Genomic DNA, 19838 nt, shown 5'->3' on the forward strand with positions numbered 1-19838 from the left:
GGACGATTGCCAGCCGAAACACAGATGCAAGAAGTCAACATGATCCGGCTGCAATCCCGAAGCCTCATCAAACATTCAGTACGCCGGGAAAACTTCAAGAATCAGACAGTGATGATAAATTGTACACAACAAATCCGTACACATTACAGGAACTCACGGATAATATCCGCCAGTCAATTACTTCAATTTCTCAAAGAGAATAAAATAGTGTGATGAATAACGTATCAAAAAGTGTCAAAAACAATGGCAGGCAGTTTCAGAATGTCTTTGCATGACATGGGTGAGTGCAAAATTTATTTACAAACATTTAAAATTTAGTACTGTGGTAGTAAACTAGTGACACGGCAGCTGATTCGCCGGCAATGTAGTGCTCGCTGCACGCCATCGGTGCGCGGGATTCGCCAAGCGGTCTAGGGCGCTGCAGTCATAGACTGTGCGGCTGGTCCCGGCGGAGGTTCGAGTCCTCCCTCGGGCATGGGTGTGTGTGTTTGTCATTAGGGTAATTTAGCTGAACTAGTGTGTAAGCTTAGGGACTGGTGACCTTAGCAGTTAAGTCCCATACGATTTCACGAACATCTGAACATTTGTAATTCTTCAGTTTCTCCCGGCATGTTTGTTGCTCGAACAGTCCACGGGTATACTGCCGGGCCGCAGGGGGAGGGGATTTAAATCGGCCGCCCGCCCTCAGGAGCTCAGTTCGTCAGCGCGCACCTGACGATGGCGACATGTCTGATCGCCGAAATATTGTGCCCGTTGGACACTATGAACCGGCAGTATACCCGTGGACTGTTCGAGAATCTGAACATTTGCCCGCCATCTACTGCGCCTTGCATACGGTCATCAGATAAACGGAATACTCTGTACTTTAGAAGAGAAGGCGAAACAATGTGTACACCAAAACGAAAGGAAAACACCATCTGCATAAGCTGCTATTTTCATACGTATGGGCCCTTATTATGCATTAACACTCGATAATGGCTTAAAACTACTGTAGCTGCGATGCGAATAAGTCTAAATGCAGCTGTATTTAACGAATGCCCGGACACACCTAGTCCCTTACACCAAAATATGTAGAAAAAGTCCCCAATAATCTCACAAATATTGTAGATAGAGTTCGGGTCCATGCAGTGGTTCACCCTGTGGGATGGTAAACATTACTCTGGGTCAACGGCACACTGACACCAGTTTCTTTTAAAAAAATATTCTTTATTAAACGGTTGAGACAGATAATGCACAGTTCAGTACACTGACGCATAGTACATAATTACAAACTTGGAATGTGTAGCAGCCCACTGTGTGAGCACAAGGCGTGGTCTCATCTGGTAAGGCACAGCATGGTTCCCGTTAAGCGTCCGGTGGGTGCCGCTAGGTGGCCCGCAGCGCGCGCAGGCAGCGGTCCTCGAGCACGCCGCGGAACACCTGGAAGCGGTGGTTGGTGCCGGGCAGCGTGTGCAGGGCGGCGCGCGACCCCAGCGCCCCTGCCGGCGGATGGCCGCAGCCGTAGAACACGCGCCGCACGCGGCTGTGCAACAGCGCCATGGCGCACGCGCAGCACGGCTCGCGCGTCACGTACACGTCCAGCCCCGTGCACAGGTACGGGCCCTCAGCGTCACCTGCCGCCGATGAGGACGTGCGCCGTCGCTTTGTACCGGACCCACAGTCCGCCTCCGAGGGCGTCGCCCCCGGTGTCTGTCTAGAACTCCTGACGGCTTCCGCAGGCAAACTATCACACTGAATGGTAGGACAGCCTTCTTTCTTGTTACCGACGAGACTAGATAACGCACGAGGCACGTCTCCACAACCAGTCGCTCCATCAGCACATCCTGATGAAATGTCATCGCCTCTTATTTCAGAACAGTACTGATCTCCCTTCGCCTTTTCGTCTGATTCTGCCGTTCCGACACCATTACCAGTATCTGGTCTCACTACAGACGTAGCACTATTTGAAATGTTACGTTCACCCTTCTGGTCAGAGGAGCTTTTACTTGAGGCAACATCTCGGTAACACTCTGCCAGGCGAGCAACATCGCTGTCCAGGAGTACGGAGTCTTCTTCAGAGCTGGAAAGCGCCTCTGATGGGCATGTATTGACTTCTCCGCTATTAACAGCAGCTGGGTCACATACTCTGGTTTCTGGGCCTTCTGAATGAGCTGTCTCGAAGGGGAACGTGTCGACCTCCCAGTCGAAGAAGCCGCCGCCCTGGTCGCGGGAGACCATCTCGACCAGCATCATGATGGCGTGCTTGAGAGGGTGCCTGCCGCGGTCGTCGTACGCCACAGCGACCACCTCGCCAGATGCAGGGTCAGCCACCAGAGCGCCCACGCCGTCGCCGCCGACTCTCCGGCTGACCTGCACGATCGTAGTTGTAATTTAGTTAAAGTTCTAATTGTAATTTACTAATACATTAACATAACATAGCTAGACAGTATTCTCACTTTGTGCAGCAGGATACATGTGAATTGGTTGGGTTGTTTGTGGTAGGACACCAGACAGCGAGGTCATCGGTCTCATCGGATTAGGTAAGGACGGGAAAGGAGGTCGGCCGTGCCCTTTCAAAGTAACCATCCCGGCATTTGCCTGGAGCGATTTAGGGGAATCCCGAAAAACCTAAATCAGAATGGCCGGACATGGGATTGAACCGTCGTCCTCCCGAATGCGAGCCCACTGCGCCACGTCGTTCGGCACATGTGAGGTCACTTAATAATTTGTAATAGCAGATGTTAACACGACCTGTTACAGAACCTAGGCAGCAGGTCAAAATTCAATACCAGTAAATAAATAAATAGATGGTTCAAATGGCTCTGAGCACTATGGGACTCAACTGCTGAGGTCATTAGTCCCCTAGAACTTAGAACTAGTTAAACCTAACTAACCTAAGGACATCACAAACATCCATGCCCGAGGCAGGATTCGAACCTGCGCCCGTAGCGGTCTTGCGATTCCAGACTGCAGCGCCTTTAACCGCACGGCCACTTCGGCCGGCAAATAAATAGATAATTAGAGCTCACAAGGGTACCGCGCCTACTTCTCATCACCAATTTCGTCCAAATTTACGGTATATGCTGGACCTGACCAGAAATAAAATTGACAGAAGTGGGAGGCTGAGCATTAAGAAAAAATAGCGTTTTTGGCACGGATCGGGCGAGGCAATAAACTGATACTTTTTTTAAATTTTCAATCTTTACGTGATTTACTTGAACGGAATGGACAGTGTCTTGAAAGGACGATATAAGATGAACATCAACAAAAGCAAAACGAGGATAGTGGAATGCAGTCGAATTAAGTTGGGTGGTGCTGAGGGAGTTAAATTAGGAAATGAGACGCTTAAAGTAGTAAAGGAGTTTTACTATTTGGGGAGCAAAATAACGATGGTCGAAGTAGAGAGGATATAAAATGTAGACTGGCAATGGCAAGGAATGCGTTTGCGACGAAGACAAATTTGATAACATCGAGTATAGATTTAAGTGTCAGGAAGTCCTTTCTGAAAGTATTTTGTATTGAGTGCAGCCATATATGGAAGTGAAACGTGGACGATAAATAGTTTGTACTAGAAGAGAATAGAAGCTTTCGAAATGCGGTGCTACAGAAGAATGCTGAAGATTAGATGGGTGGATCACATAACTAATGAGGAGGTATTGAATAGAATTGGGGAAAAGAGGAGTTTGTGGCACAACTTGACTAGAAGAAGGGATCGGTTGGTAGGACATGTTCTGAGGCATCAAGGGATCACCAATTTAGTATTGGAGGGCAGCGTGGGAGGTAACAATCGTAGAGGGAGACCAAGAGACGAATACACTATGCATATTCAGAAGGATGTAGGTTGCAGTAGGTACTGGGATATGAAGATGCTTGCACAGGATACAGTAGCATGGAGAGCCGCATAGAACCAATCTCAGGACTGAAGACCACAACAACAACAACAACAACAACGTCATTTACACTGCAAACAAACCGAAATAATGCTCAGTATACTGTATTTATTAATATTTTCATAAAAGACATTAAAAGAAAGGCAAAGGATATATACTATTACGTCCACGAGCAATCTGCAAATAACTTTCTAACAAGGGTTTGTAATTAAAGCGCACACGGTTTCGGACTCCGATAGTTTAATTTTGACCTTGGAGCAGCACTCGGCAGCTAATGCATCCCTGCGGTGGTTTTTTTGTATCGTCGCACAAAGAATTTCTCCAAAAAGCTTCAAAACTGCTCTTGTTTCATCGAGAGAGAAAAATAAATCAGATACCGAGAAAATTGCATCAAAATACATTCCATTTCACATCACCAATATTTGACGAAGTTCACTGCCAAACTGTGAGTTGAGACTTGGTTTTTTAAATGTTAACTGAGTCTGTTGTTTTATAGGAACTTCAGAACCACGACGTAATAATAAAAATGCGTCGTTTATAAGGTGCACAAGATGGCGAGAACCTTACTGCTTTCCCTCTTTTTATGATGAATTTCACACCAGCACGCGTAATTCGTCAACTATAAAATAATAAAATGATCTAATTTCGTATACGAAGTTCTCGTGTACGCCTTACAGTCGCTCCCTGTACATTTACTTGTAATCTCTAATTTTCATTTGTCTTTCATATTCTTGTCTTTTATGAAAATATTAATAAATACTATACACTGAGTATTATTTCGGTCTATTTGCTGTGTAAGTAATGCAAAAACTGAAAATAAAATAGACTCAACCCCACGAGCCTCGGATTACCGTTCTGTAATGTTTCCGCTGTGCCAGCCGCCGCCGGAAACTGTGCTAACATAAATGCCTCATTATACTTAAATTGAAGGGGATCGCTGCTGTCAGCTGCAGCGCGACATTGTACGCGGAAGCAGCGGCGACGAGCGAAAAGGTGTACCAGACCTGGATTCGAACCCGGGATCACCTGCTTACTACACTCATGCTCATAAATTAAGGATAATGCTGATACATGGTGAAACAACGCTCTGGTGGGCGGTTTGCCGGTTTAAATCACCGCAGGGTATGAACATGCGGTGCATTTGACCTGCGGTTGTCGCACGGTAGCGCTGGCAGCAGTCGACATATGCGGAGGTGTGTTGGTGCATGTCAGAATAAATGGCTCTGAGCAGTATGGGATTTAACTTCTGAGGTCATCAGTCGCCTAGAACTTAGAACTAATTAAACCTAACTAACCTAAGGCGATCACACACATCCATGCCCGAGGGAGGATTTGAACCTGCGTCCGGAGCGGTCGCTCGGTTCCAGACTGTAGCGCCTAGAACCGCACGGCCACTCCGGCCGGCCCAATGAATCTCAGTCTCGCATCTGCTTTACCGACGATCAACTTTAAATGATCATTCCATTTTAAATCCAGTTGCTGACCTGCTATATTGTAGCTAAATGATAAAGGATCATTCTTTCTCTGTATTCGCAGTACATTACACTTGTCTACATTGAGATTCAATTGCCGTTCCCTGCAACATGCGTCAACTCGTTGCAGATCCTCCTGCATTTCAGTACAATTTTCCATTGTTACAACCTCTCGATATACTACAGCATCATCCGCAAAAAGCCTCAGTGAACTTCCAATGTTATCCACAAGGTCATTTATGTATATTGTGAATAGCAACGGTCCTACGACACCTGGAATCATACTTCGGAAGACTTCTCTCTATTGAGGATGACATGCTGCGTTCTGTTATCTAGGAACCCTTCAATCCAATCACACAATTGGTCTGATAGTCCATATTCTCTTACTTTGTTCATTAAACGACTGTGGGGAACTGAGTCGAACGCCTTGCGGAAGTCAAGAAACACGGCATGTACATGGGAACCCGTGTCTATGGCCCTCTGAGTCTCGTGGACGAATAGCGCGAGCTGGGTCTCACACGATCTTTTTCGAAACCCATGCTGATTCCTACAGAGTAGATTTCTAGTCTCCAGAAAAGTCATTATATTCGAACATAATACGTGTTCCAAAATTCTACAACTGATCGACGTTAGAGATATAGGTCTATTGCTCTGCACATCTGTTTGACGTCCCCTCTTGAAAACTGGGATGAACTGTGCCCTTTTCCAATCCTTCAGAACGCTACGCTCTTCTAGAGACCTACGGTACCCCGCTGCAAGAAAGGGAGCAAGCTCCTTCGCGTACTCTGCGTAAAATCGAACTGGTATCCCATCAGGTCCAGCGGCCTTTGTCTTTTGAGCGATTTTAATTGTTTCTCTATCCCTATGTCGTCTATTTCGATATCTACCTTTTTGTCATCTGTGCGACAACCTAGAGAGGGAACTACAGTGCAGTCTTCCCCTGTGAAACAGCTTTGGAAAAAGACATTTAGTATTTCGGCCTTTAGTCTGTCATCCTCTGTTTCAGTACGATTCTGGTCACAGAGTGTCTGGACATTTTGTTTTGATCCATCTACCGCTTTGACATAAGACCAAAATTTCTTAGGATTTTCTGCCAAGTCAGTACATAGAACTTTACTTTCGAATTCATTGAACGCCTCTCGCATAGCCCTCTTCACACTACATTTCGCTTCGCGTAATTTTTGTTTGTCTGCAAGGCTTTGGCAATGTTTATGTTTGCTGTGAAGTTCCCTTTGCTTCCGCAGCAGTTTTCTAACTCGGTTGTTGTACCACGGTGGGTCTTTTCCATCTCTTAGGATCTTGCTTGCACATACTCATCTAATGCATACTGTACGATGGTTCTGAACTTTGTCCACTGATTCTCAACACTATCTGTACTTGAGACAAAACTTTTGTTTTGAGCCGTCAAGTACTATGAAATCTGCTTTTTGTCACTTTCGCTAATCAGAAAAATCTTCCTACCTTTCTTAATATTTCTATTTACGGCTGAAATCATCGATGCAGTAACCGCTTTATGATCGCTGATTCCATGTTCTGTGTTAACTGTTTCAAATAGTTCGGGTCTGTTTGTCACCAGAAGGTTTAATATGTTATCGCCACGAGTCGGTTCTCTGTTTAACTGCTCAAGGTAGTTTTCAGATAATGCACTTGAAAAATATTTTACTGGATCCTTTGTCCTTGCCACCCGTTATAAACGTTTGAGTCTCCCAGTCTATATCCGGCAAATTAAAATCTCCACCCAGAACTATAACATGGTCGGGAAATCTACTCGAAATATTTGCCAAATTTTCCTTCAGGTGCTCTGCCACAACAGCTGCTGAGCCAGGGGGCCTATAGAGACATCCTATTACCACCATCAGTGCCCGCAGACGGCCACGGAATACTGCAGGTAGCCTTGTTCGGGACCTTACCGCAGCCATTGGAACAGTTGTCTCCAGACAAACAGTCTGCAGACGACTGAACAGACATGGTTTATTCGCGCGAAGACCTGCAAGGTGCATTACACTGACCCCTGGTCACAGGAGAGCCCGTAAAGCCTGCTGTGAAGAACAAAGTACATGGGCATTGGAACAGTGGTCCCAGGTTACGTTCACGGACGAGTCCAGGTATAGTCTGAACAGTGATTCTCACCAGGTTTTCATCTGGCGTGAAGCAGGAACCAGATACCAACATTGTAATTCCCTTCAAGGGGCCTGTATGGAGGTCGTGGTTTGATGGTGTGGGGTGGGATTATGATTGGTGCACGTACACCCCTGCATGTCTTTGACAGAGGAACTGTAACAGGTCAGATGTATCGGGACGTCATTTTGCACCAGTATGTCCGCCATTTCAGGGGTGCAGTGGGCCCCACCTTCCTCCTGATAGATGATAACGCACGGCCCCACCGAGCTGCCATCGCGGAGGAGTACCTTGAAACAGAAAATATCAGTCGAATGGAGTGGCCTGCCTGTTCTCCAGACCTCCCATCGAGCACGTCTGGGATGCTCTCGGTCGACGTATCGCTGTACGGCTTCAAACCCCTACGACACTTCAGGAGCTCCGACAGGCACTGGTTCAAGAATGGGAGGATATGCCCCAGCAGCTGCTCGACCACCTACTCCAGAGTACGCCAACCTGGTTGTGCGGCCTATGTACGTGTGTTGGGGTATATGCGCAGGAAACAGTGGAGTAGTGGGGTATATGCGCAGGAAACAGTGGCGTTTCGTAGCACATGTGTTTCGGGACGGTTTCCACAACTTATTACCAATACCGTGGACTTACAGATCTGTGTCGTGTGTGTTCTCTATGTACCTATGCTATTTGCGCCAGTTTTCTGTAGTGCCACGTTGTGTGGGACCACATTCTGCAATTATACTTAATTTACGAGCATGGGTGTAGGTTGGTGGGGTAACCACTGTGCCATCCAGGACACAGCGTTATAGCCACTGCTCGGACTATCTCGGCACGCCGCACGGCCGACCCACATCCCCACCGAACGGCACCTATCCGTAGGCCCTGTCCATTTTATTCACTGTTCGCTACTCTGAGATTCCCACAGGGGGTCGGACATATTTGTGCATCAACACTGAAGAAAGTGGATCCATTGCCGAGCTAGGCATATCAATTATATGAATGAGTGATGTCTGTTCTTTCTGACGTCCTGAGGCAATCTCACAGTGGCGAACAGTGAGTAAAGTGGACAGGGCCTACGGACAGGGGGCGCTCGGTGGGGATGTGGGTCTGCCGTGACGTGTACCGAGATAGTCCGAGCAGTGGCTATAACGCAGTGTCCTGGATGGCACAGTGATTAAAATACCTACCTAGTAAGCAGGAGGTCCCGGGTTCTAATCCTGGTCCGGTATATATTTTCGGTCGTCGGCGCTCATTCCGCGTTATGTCCCGCTGCAGCTGACGGCAGTGGTCCCCTTCAAGTTACTTATAATGTTGTACAGCTGCGTATTCGGCGTGGTGTCTGCTCTTTCGGACACGTCCCAAAGAACAAGCGGACCGTTCGAACTTCCTCTCACCGCTTTGATTCATATTGGTGTGTAGGGCACGACTAGGACTATAATATATGTAAGCAGGCAGACGGAACTCTCAACCGTTTCTGAGAAAATTGACTTTCGGCTACCAGTCATGATTTTCTTTTATTTATTTTTTACACGACGCACTTCGGGAGATGATTATCATTTTCAAGTGAGTATTTCTTTGCGTCACGCCAGAGTGTCACTCATTCTGCACAAATGGACCATAAGAAAACTTGAAGTCAACAAAACAAAGCAGAATCTTACACATCGAAAACATTACGAAATAATGGCATACTACAAAGAAATGCAAACTTGAAAATAGGAATCATTTCCCGAAACGCGCCGCGTAAAACACAAGTAAAAGTTATTTACAAACAAATCCACTGTTTTCACAGTCGTACGATTTCAAAAACCTATTTATAATGGACAAAATCAGATGAGAAAATCAAGTCAGAAAATTATTGGCGTGCTCGTGCTGTAATCTTTGTAGGGCCACTACTGTTTACGGAGTCCGCAGCCGATTGAGTAAGTGCTTAGTTCCATAAGCGCGAGGTCCTGGATTGAATCTCGCTGGCAATTTCTTTTTTCGTTCCCAAGCAACTGTAACTACAGATTTGTTATGATCATTCAAAGTATCAGTGGTTGGTTCAAATGGCTCTGAGCACTATGGGACTCAACTGCTGAGGTCATTAGTCCCCTAGAACTTAGAACTAGTTAAACCTAACTAACCTAAGGACATCACACACATCCATGCCCGAGGCAGGATTCGAACCTGCGACCGTAGCGGTCTCGCGGTTCCAGACTGCAGCGCCAGAACCGCGCGGCCACTTCGGCCGGCAAAGTATCAGTATTTTATCATTCGTTTACTATTTTCCTAATCTTTAACATGGAAAAAAAGAGAATTTTTTTTCTACAAGTGGTTGGAAATGAAAAAAATTATACTCAATAACTATCAATCAAATGAGCGTACTTATTTTATTTATATTATTGTATCCACATTTGTGAGAAGTGTAATGTGTAACATATCCATCGCTGCAAGGCTCAGGTTGATACTGATCATACGAACATGGAAAAATACACTCCTGGAAATGGAAAAAAGAACACATTGACAGCGGTGTGTCAGACCCACCATACTTGCTCCGGACACTGCGAGAGGGCTGTACAAGCAATGATCACACGCACGGCACAGCGGACACACCAGGAACCGCGGTGTTGGCCGTCGAATGGCGCTAGCTGCGCAGCATTTGTGCACCGCCGCCGTCAGTGTCAGCCAGTTTGCCGTCGCATACGGAGCTCCATCGCAGTCTTTAACACTGGTAGCATGCCGCGACAGCGTGGACGTGAACCGTATGTGCAGTTGACGGACTTTGAGCGAGGGCGTATAGTGGGCATGCGGGAGGCCGGGTGGACGTACCGCCGAATTGCTCAACACGTGGGGCGTGAGGTCTCCACAGTACATCGATGTTGTCGCCAGTGGTCGGCGGAAGGTGCACGTGCCCGTCGACCTGGGACCGGACCGCAGCGACGCACGGATGCACGCCAAGACCGTAGGATCCTACGCAGTGCCGTAGGGGACCGCACCGCCACTTCCCAGCAAATTAGGGACACTGTTGCTCCTGGGGTATCGGCGAGGACCATTCGCAACCGTCTCCATGAAGCTGGGCTACGGTCCCGCACACCGTTAGGCCGTCTTCCGCTCACGCCCCAACATCGTGTAGCCCGCCTCCAGTGGTGTCGCGACAGGCGTGAATGGAGGGACGAATGGAGACGTGTCGTCTTCAGCGATGAGAGTCGCTTCTGCCTTGGTGCCAATGATGGTCGTATGAGTGTTTGGCGCCGTGCAGGTGAGCGCCACAATCAGGACTGCATACGACCGAGGCACACAGGGCCAACACCCGGCATCATGGTGTGGGGAGCGATCTCCTACACTGGCCGTACACCACTGGTGATCGTCGAGGGGACACTGAATAGTGCACGGTACATCCAAACCGTCATCGAACCCATCGTTCTACCATTCCTAGACCGGCAAGGGAACTTGCTGTTCCAACAGGACAATGCACGTCCGCATGTATCCCGTGCCACCCAACGTGCTCTAGAAGGTGTAAGTCAACTACCCTGGCCAGCAAGATCTCCGGATCTGTCCCCCATTGAGCATGTTTGGGACTGGATGAAGCGTCGTCTCACGCGGTCTGCACGTCCGGCACGAACGCTGGTCCAACTGAGGCGCCAGGTGGAAATGGCATGGCAAGCCGTTCCACAGGACTACATCCAGCATCTCTACGATCGTCTCCATGGGAGAATAGCAGCCTGCATTGCTGCGAAAGGTGGATATACACTGTACTAGTGCCGACATTGTGCATGCTCTGTTGCCTGTGTCTATGTGCCTGTGGTTCTGTCAGTGTGATCATGTGATGTATCTGACCCCAGGAATGTGTCAATAAAGTTTCCCCTTCCTGGGACAATGAATTCACGGTGTTCTTATTTCAGTTTCCAGGAGTGTATAATCATTGCTGCAAAGAATGAATGCCGAAGTTCTGCATGTCCATAGATTTTTTAAAATATGTTTATTACAAAATAAACTTGTTTACATTGATGAATCGTTCTCGGTCTTCGCACAGTTTCGCGGCGCACCACACATATCGAAGCACAGCACCTAATATTGGTGCACATACCTCTCAAGAGGAAGTAGTACCGACAGCGAGATTCGATCTAGAGACCTCGTGTTTATGAAACCACGCGCTTACTTATTCAGCTGCGAACTCTTTGCATATTAGCGACCATACAAATGTACACCTAAAATTTCCAAGCTCGATTTTCTCAAAATGATCGATAGTCGCGTCTTCCTAATAACACATATCGGAGACCTAGTCTGAAATACACACCCAGTCAGTACGAATTAAATCGGTGAGGGGACGTTCGTCGAGCTCCCTTGTAACAGTTCGTGAATTCAAGCCGCGACGGCTACTGGAACTTCACCAAACGCTACAGAAACTCCGAGATGACATACGAGGAGGAGCGTTTTAAAATTTAAATACAGCAGTTAATACACTACTGGCCATTAAAATTGCTACACCACGAAGATGACGCGCTACAGAGGCGAAATGTAACCGACAGGAAGAAGATGCTGTGATATGCAAACGATTAGCTTTTCAGAGCATTCACACAACATTGGCGCCGGTGGCGACACCTATAACGTGCTGACATAAGGAAAGTTTCCAACCGATTTCTAATACACAAACAGCAGTTGACCGGCGTTGCCTGGTGAAACGTTGTTGTGATGCCACGTGTAAGGAGGAGAAATGCGTACCATCACGTTTCCGACTTTGATAAAGGTCGGATTGTAGCCTATCGCGATTGCGGTTTATCGTAACGCGACATTGCTGCTCGCGTTGGTCGAGATCCAATGACTGTTAGCAGAATATGGAATCGGTGGGTTCAGGAGGGTAATACGGAATGCCGTGCTGTATCCCAACGGCCTCGTATCACTAGCAGTCGAGATGACAGGCATCTTATCCCCATGGCTGTAACGGATCGTGCAGCCACGTCTCGATCCCTGAGTCAACAGATGGGGACGTTTGCAAGACAACAACCATCTGCACGAACAGTTCGACGACGTTTGCAGCAGCATGGACTATCAGCTCGGAGACCATGACTGCGGTTACTCTTGACGCTGCATCACAGACAGGAGCGCCTGCGATGGTGTACTCAACGACGAACCTGGGTGCTCGAATGGCAAAACATTATTTTTTCGGATGGATTCAGGATCTGTTTGCAGCATCATGGTGGTCGCATTCATGGTTGGCGACGTCGCGGTGAACGCACGTTGGAAGCGTGTAATCGCCGTACTGGCGTATCACCCGGCGTGATGGTATGGGGAGCCATGGGTTACGCGTCTAGGTCACCTCTTGTTCGCATTGACGGCACTTTGAACAGTGGACGTTCCATTTCAGATGTTTTACGACCCGTGGATCTACCCTTCATTCGATCCCTGCGAAGCCCTACATTTGAGCAGAATAATGCACAACCGCATGTTGCAGGTCCTGTTCGGGCCTTTCGGGATACAGAAAATGTTCGACTGTTGCCCTGGACAGCACATTCTCCAGATCTCTCACGAATTGAAAACGTCTGGTCAATGGTGGCCGAGCAACTGCCTCGTCACAATACGCCAGTCACTACTCTTGATGAACTGTGGTATCGTGTTGAAGCTGCATGGGTAGCTGTGCGTGTACACGCCATCCAAGCTCTGTTTGACTCAATGCTCAGGCGTATCAAGGCCGTTATTACGGCCAGAGGTTGTTGTTCTGGGTACTGATTTCTCAGGATCTATGCACCTAAATTGCGTGAAAATGTAATCACATGTCAGCTCTAGTGTAATATATTTTTCGAATGAATACACGTTTAACATCTGCATTTCTTCTTGGTGTAGCAATTGTAATGGCCAGCAGTGTAAGTATACGCAGTAGATACCGACCTCCGCCGCCTCTAGGCACCGCTCCATGAGGCGCACCTGGTGGCGCAGCTCGTCGTCGCTGAAGGCGCTCTGCGCCAGCACCGCCTCGAGCTGCTTGTCCTCGCGGAAGTTGCAGGGCCAGAGCGCGTTGGCGGCGCGGAACTGGCTGCGCGTCTTGGGCGGCTGGCGGGGCACCTGGCGCACCTCCGGCCGGCAGCGCAGGCCCTCCGTGTCCAGGCCCCGGGCCCGCAGGCCGCGCAGGCACGACTCGGCCGTGTCGTCCTTCTCGTAGTCCAGGATGATGTAGAAGTTCCTGACGCGCTTTAGGTGGTGCAGCGACGGGATTGGGTTCACTGCGCAGAGATTCTTGATCACTTTGCCCGTCAGCTTGCGGTTCTCGATGAGATCGACATAAACGTCGACAAGCGGAGGAGCACTTTCCAACACATTTTGTCCTAAAACGGGTATCGGGTGGGGGATCACCGGTGGCTTATCCGAGACCGAGGTTATTTCGTCACCGGTCGGCTCATCACTGGGTGTCGTCGAAGCAGCAGAATCTTCAGATCCCATCACTACCTGAAAAAATAAGAAAACGGCTATACTCCAAAGCTACTAATCAACTAATGTGCCAAAAACGTCATCACGACATTTACACAAAATGAGATGTTCTTCTGTTGATAACTCAGAGTGAGAACGTTTACCAATACACGGTAAATATAAACCATGAGTTATTCTGTAAACAGAGCCAACAGAGTTATACAAAAATACTGCTCTTATATTAAAGAAATAGAATAAGGGCGTTTTCTCAATTCTTAGTACACTCTACACAGAATCAACAAAGAGCCCTGGACGTCAATTACGTAACTTCTTACATACATTTTTTCTTGAGTTAAGAGAATGAGAACGACGTATTGTGCTTTGTTATTATTGTTACTACTTTATTACGAGGGCAGTTCAATAAGTAATGCAACACTTTTTTTTCTCGGCCAATTTTGGTTGAAAAAACCGGAAATTTCTTGTGGAATATTTTCAAACATTCCCGCTTCGTCTCGTATAGTTTCATTGACTTCCGACAGGTGGCAGCGCTGTACGGAACTGTTAAAATGGCGTCTGTAACGGATGTGCGTTGCAAACAACGGGCAGTGATCGAGTTTCTTTTGGCGGAAAGCCAGGGCATCTCAGATATTCATAGGCGCTTGCAGAATGTCTACGGTGATCTGGCAGTGGACAAAAGCACGGTGAGTCGTTGGGCAAAGCGTGTGTCATCATCGCCGCAAGGTCAAGCAAGACTGTCTGATATCCCGCGTGCGGGCCGGCCGTGCACAGCTGTGACTCCTGCAATGGCGGAGCGTGCGAACACACTCGTTCGAGATGATCGACGGATCACCATCAAACAACTCAGTGCTCAACTTGACATCTCTGTTGGTAGTGCTGTCACAATTGTTCACCAGTTGGGATATTCAAAGGTTTGTTCCCGCTGGGTCCCTCGTTGTCTAACCGTACACCATAAAGAGCAAAGGAGAACCATCTGTGCGGAATTGCTTGCTCGTCATGTGGCTGAGGGTGACAATTTCTTGTCAAAGATTGTTACAGGCGATGAAACATGGGTTCATCACTTCGAACCTGAAACAAAACGGCAATCAATGGAGTGGCGCCACACCCACTCCCCTACCAAGAAAAAGTTTAAAGCCATACCCTCAGCCGGTAAAGTCATGGTTACAGTCTTCTGGGACGCTGAAGGGGTTATTCTGTTCGATGTCCTTCCCCATGGTCAAACGATCAACTCTGAAGTGTATTGTGCTACTCTTCAGAAACTGAAGAAACGACTTCAGCGTGTTCGTAAGCACAAAAATCAGAACGAACTTCTCCTTCTTCATGACAACGCAAGACCTCACACAAGTCTTCGCACCCGAGAGGAGCTCACAAAACTTCAGTGGACTATTCTTCCTCATGTACCCTACAGCCCCGATCTCGCACCGTCGGATTTCCACATGTTTGGCCCAATGAAGGACGCAATCCGTGGGACGCACTACGCGGATGATGAAGAAGTTATTGATGCAGTACGACGTTGGCTCCAACCAGTGGAATGGTACCGTGCAGGCATACAGGCCCTCATTTCAAGGTGGCGTAAGGCCGTAGCATTGAATGGAGATTACGTTGAAAAATAGTGTTGTGTAGCTAAAAGATTGGGGAATAACCTGGTGTATTTCAATGCTGAATAAAACAACCCCTGTTTCAGAAAAAAAATGTGTTGCATTACTTATTGAACTGCCCTCGTATTATTATTATTATTATTATTATTATTAAAATGCACGGAATGTGTTATTCACGCTGATTGCAAGTAGTTGCTTGTAATTAGTAAATGTCTTTTAAAGATGTAATTTTTCCGTTCGCCTCCAACAGTGGTTGCTGACGTAACTCCCACAGAGTACTAGAGCTCAGTCAGCGTCCAGATTCGTCCACATACGACATACGACGCTGGTTCAACAAGTATAATAACAAGAGCTTTCACAGTTGTATAAAACCCCTTGCAAATTACATTCCATGGATCTCTGCCCCCCCCCCCACCTACTACAAGTCGCTCCAAATCCTTGAGTACCATGCACTCCGCCTCACTTACCACATCCGTCTCCCGTCCCCCACGCGGATTCTTTATGATCTAATTCCCTTCCTCCATCTCCTCCTGTACCTCAAATGAATATGTCTCCCGCAAACTGGATCCCCCCCCCCCCATCCTTTGGTTCCCCCATCCTCTCCCACCCTAGCCCACTGCCGCACCTGTACCACAGTGTCCCACCTGGTCTCCATCTCCATGCACTCCAAACCCTCACTCAGGATGGCTTCCAACAACTCCCCGTCCTGGCTGATGTTCTCGTGCCCTCCATCTACCCCTCCTACCAGATCTAATCCATCCTCCTTCCCTCCCCCACCCTCCTCAGGGCTCCCTCTCTCCCTCCCTCTCCCCTTTCCTTTCTTCCTCCTTTTCTCCTACTGAACACCTTCTTTCTCCTTTTCACCCCCCCTGGACTTCCAGCTCCTTTCCTTCTCCCCTCCACTGCCCCCCTCCTACTCCTCTCCTGGTTTCCCCCCTACCATCTCTCCCCTCTCCCTTTTCTTCTCCCCTCCTCCCTTCACTCGGTGTTAGCTCCCATTCGGTGCAGTGATTTTTAACGTTTTCGTTGTGGTGTCAGTGCTCTGTTCCACCAGCAAAAACAGTGTCGCCAGCGTCATCCGTTTGTGTTCCCACTCATAGTGTTCATTCTTCGCATGTGTGTGTGGCTCTCGTCTATGTTTAAATCTACAGTTTATACTCATCTGTTTTTGTTCTTGTTTCATTTTTTCATCACTTTATACCATTCTCTGTTACATGTTCTTTTCTCATTTGACTCTGTTGTTTCTGTAACTCTCTTGGCTGAAGAGTGGCGTATTGTGCCGCTGCCAGCCCGCTCCATTTTGGGGAGTGAAATAACAATAAAGAAAAATAAATACATTCCATATCTAGACACGAAGTGTGCAGAAAAGCAATTCCTCAGAATTTGTATGTAAAAACTCTTAAAACTTTTGAAGTAAAAAAATATTGTTAACATTTTACATCCATAGTCTCCATGTCTACAAATTTGCCGCCATCTGTCACTAGATGGCTCCGAATTGTAACGCGTAACATGGCGGTGTATAACGTAAGTATGTCGGTGCGTGAGCGACAGCCTACAGTATTCTAACTTTGAACTGGAAGAGTTCTGGTACATATGTACCACCCTCTCCTGATGCAGTGATCGTGGGTGGACTGGCCATACACAAGCGCTGCAACATCGGCAACAATCCAATAGCTTCGGTTCACTATCATCGATCATCCTCCATACAGTCCTGACTTGACATCATCTGAGTTTCATCTGTTTCCAAAATTCAAAAAGAAAACCTCTGAGGACTTCACCTTTATAGTGATGAAGCGGTGAAAGCAGAAGTGAGATTGTGGCTCTGCGAAGATAATCAAACATTCTACTGCGACAGTATCAACAAACTGGTCTCCCGATGATAGAAATAGAAATAAATTGTACACAATAAGAATAAAGATGTGGAATTTTAATAACGTTGGTTTTTTTAAAAAGCTTTAAGAGTTTTTAGGTAAAACTCCGGAGGCATTACTTTTGATCACGTCCCTGCAGAAGAGACGATGATGTTTTCGAATACCGCCCATAGATGGAAGTAACCGTGCCGTTGCACTTCTCCTTGCATAGTGTCCCACGAGGAATGGTCAGTATAGAAGGATATGACAGAAAGGATAGACAGCTGGGGTGGCCGAGAGGTTCTAGGCGCTGCAGTCTGGAACCGCGCGACCGCTACGGTCGCAGGTTCGAATCCTGCCTCGGGCATGAATGTGGGTGATGTCCTTAGGTTAGTTAGGTTTAATTAGTTCTAAGTTCTATGGGACTGTAGACCTCAGAAGATAAGTGCCATAGTGCTCAGAGCCATTTGAACCATTTTTGAATAGGAAGGATCATTCGAAGCGAAGAAGTCTGGTAAACATGGGCTATAAATGGATACCTTGAGAACTATGAGCACATTTTCAGCAGAAGAGCTGTTTTCACAGTACTGAAGATGATTACGTGCTCATACCTCTTGAAATTTGCACTTAAGGGTCCGTGCTTACTGAAATTTTTTCTTGTTTTATCCATACTAACGACTCTCAAAATATGGAAAGCACAGAGGTTGCAGTAGAAGAGATTTGATAAAAAAGTTTTCTGTGTATCGTACCGCGTAATAATGTAAAAAACTGTACTGGAGGAACTGACATTTCGGCCACGGTTACAGTGACCTTTCTCTGGGTCTACAAGTCAGTAGAGCCAGAAGGAGGCCATTGTAACCGAGACCGAAACGTTGGTTTCTTCGGTGCGGTTTTTTACATTATGACGCGGTAAGATACTTAGAAAACTTTTATGTCAACTGATTCTAGCCGCGGAAGCCTATGGAGTTATATTAGAAGAGATTTGTTTCACAGTATCGAAGAAGTGCTCATAGTTCTTAATGTATGCATTTTGTAGCGTATGTCCAACAGACTCTTTTGTTTCAAATGATCATTCCTGTCATATCCCTTAACACTGACCATTCCTCCTCGGACACCCTTTGCAGTCCTATATAGTTTCCAGACAAAAGGGGTTGACGGACACATTGTCAGCGATTAAAGCAGGAGCGTAACAAGGATTTTACGTTTAAAGAAAACGTCTATCAACTAGAGGAACTTTACAGAAGGAGTGTAATGTCAGGCAGACAAGTGTGATTTTGGCCTCAGCATATTGATAAAGGCAGAACAGATGTACGAGACGAGCAAAGGTTATGTCGCCCAAGCACGTGCGCCTCAGATGAAGTCGTTTGCCGTGTGCAACGGTCGATTCAAGCCAACTGTCGCATTCATGTCAGGCATACGGCACACGAACTCAACAAATCCATTAGCAGCGAAGTGGATACGTGCAGAATTGCCCGGGTCACTGGAAGACGTGTTCCCCCTGGATACCGCAGCAACTCTCAGACGGCAATAATGCCAAAAAAACGATGTTTTCTCTCCAGCAATTAACACGGTATTAGTCGGAGGTTGTTCTATTCCTGCTCACTATCGTCAAAGGAGACGAAACTTGTGTGTATTATGTGACGTCTGAGTATGGAGGAAGCACCAGTGTCATGGAGGCAACCACTGTTCCCTCCACACACCCCATACGACGTTCAAAGCAACGCTAAATGCGATGAAACAAATGGTTACATTTTTTTGTAAGCAAGCTGTGCTGCTAGCTAATTTCTTCGCCCGTGGACAGGCTATCCTACATCTACATCATACGCCGCAAGCCACCTAATGGTGTGCGGCGGAGGGTACTTTTTGTACCATTAATTGAGCCCTCCAACCGTGTTCAAATCGCGAATAACACGTGGGAAGAATGATTGTAAGTAAGTCTCTATATTGACTCGAATTTCTCGAATTTTCTCCTCGTGGTCATTACGCGAGACGTATGTAGGAGGAAATATTAGGTTGCCCGACTCTTCCCGCAAAGTGCTCTCTCGAAAATTCAATAGTTCATATGGTTCAAATGGTTCTAAGCACCATGGGGCTTGACATCTGAGGTCATCAGTCCCCTAGATTCAAATGCTTCAAATGACTCTGAGCACTATGGGACTCAACTGCTGTGGTCATCAGTCCCCTAGAACTTAGAACTACTTAAACCTAACTAACCTAAGGACATCACACACAGCCATGCCCGAGGCAGGATTCGAACCTGCGACCGTAGCAGTCGCACTCAGTCCCCTAGACTTAGAACTAATTAAACCTAACTAACTTAAGGATATCACACACATCCATGCCCGAGGCAGCATTCGAACCTGCGACCGTAGCAGCAGCGCGATTCCGGACTGAAGTGCCTAGAACCGCTCGGCCACAGCGGCCGGAAATTTTAATAGTAAATCTCTACGTGATGCAAACGCCTCTCCCGTAACGTCTGCCAATGGAGTTTATTGAGTATCTCCGTAACGCTCTCGTGCCAACTAAACGATCCCGTGA

General features: G+C 47.3%; 1 protein-coding gene across 3 annotated transcripts in view; it reads right to left on the reverse strand.

The window, feature by feature from the left end:
• Positions 1-1185: 1185 nt before the first annotated feature.
• LOC126234421 (probable inactive tRNA-specific adenosine deaminase-like protein 3) overlaps positions 1186-19838 on the reverse strand; it is a 612850-nt gene continuing 594197 nt past the window's right edge. For all 3 annotated transcript variants that reach the window (XM_049943111.1, XM_049943113.1, XM_049943112.1), the window contains exons 6-7: positions 13319-13873; positions 1186-2349 (exon numbers count right to left, since the gene is read on the reverse strand). In XM_049943111.1, coding sequence (XP_049799068.1) covers positions 1366-2349; positions 13319-13867 — 1533 coding nt within the window. In that variant the 5' untranslated portion in view covers positions 13868-13873 and the 3' untranslated portion in view covers positions 1186-1365. The remainder of the gene's footprint in view (positions 2350-13318; positions 13874-19838) is intronic.

Source organism: Schistocerca nitens, chromosome 2 (genome assembly GCF_023898315.1).
Source record: "Schistocerca nitens isolate TAMUIC-IGC-003100 chromosome 2, iqSchNite1.1, whole genome shotgun sequence".
Classification (NCBI taxonomy): domain Eukaryota; kingdom Metazoa; phylum Arthropoda; class Insecta; order Orthoptera; family Acrididae; genus Schistocerca; species Schistocerca nitens.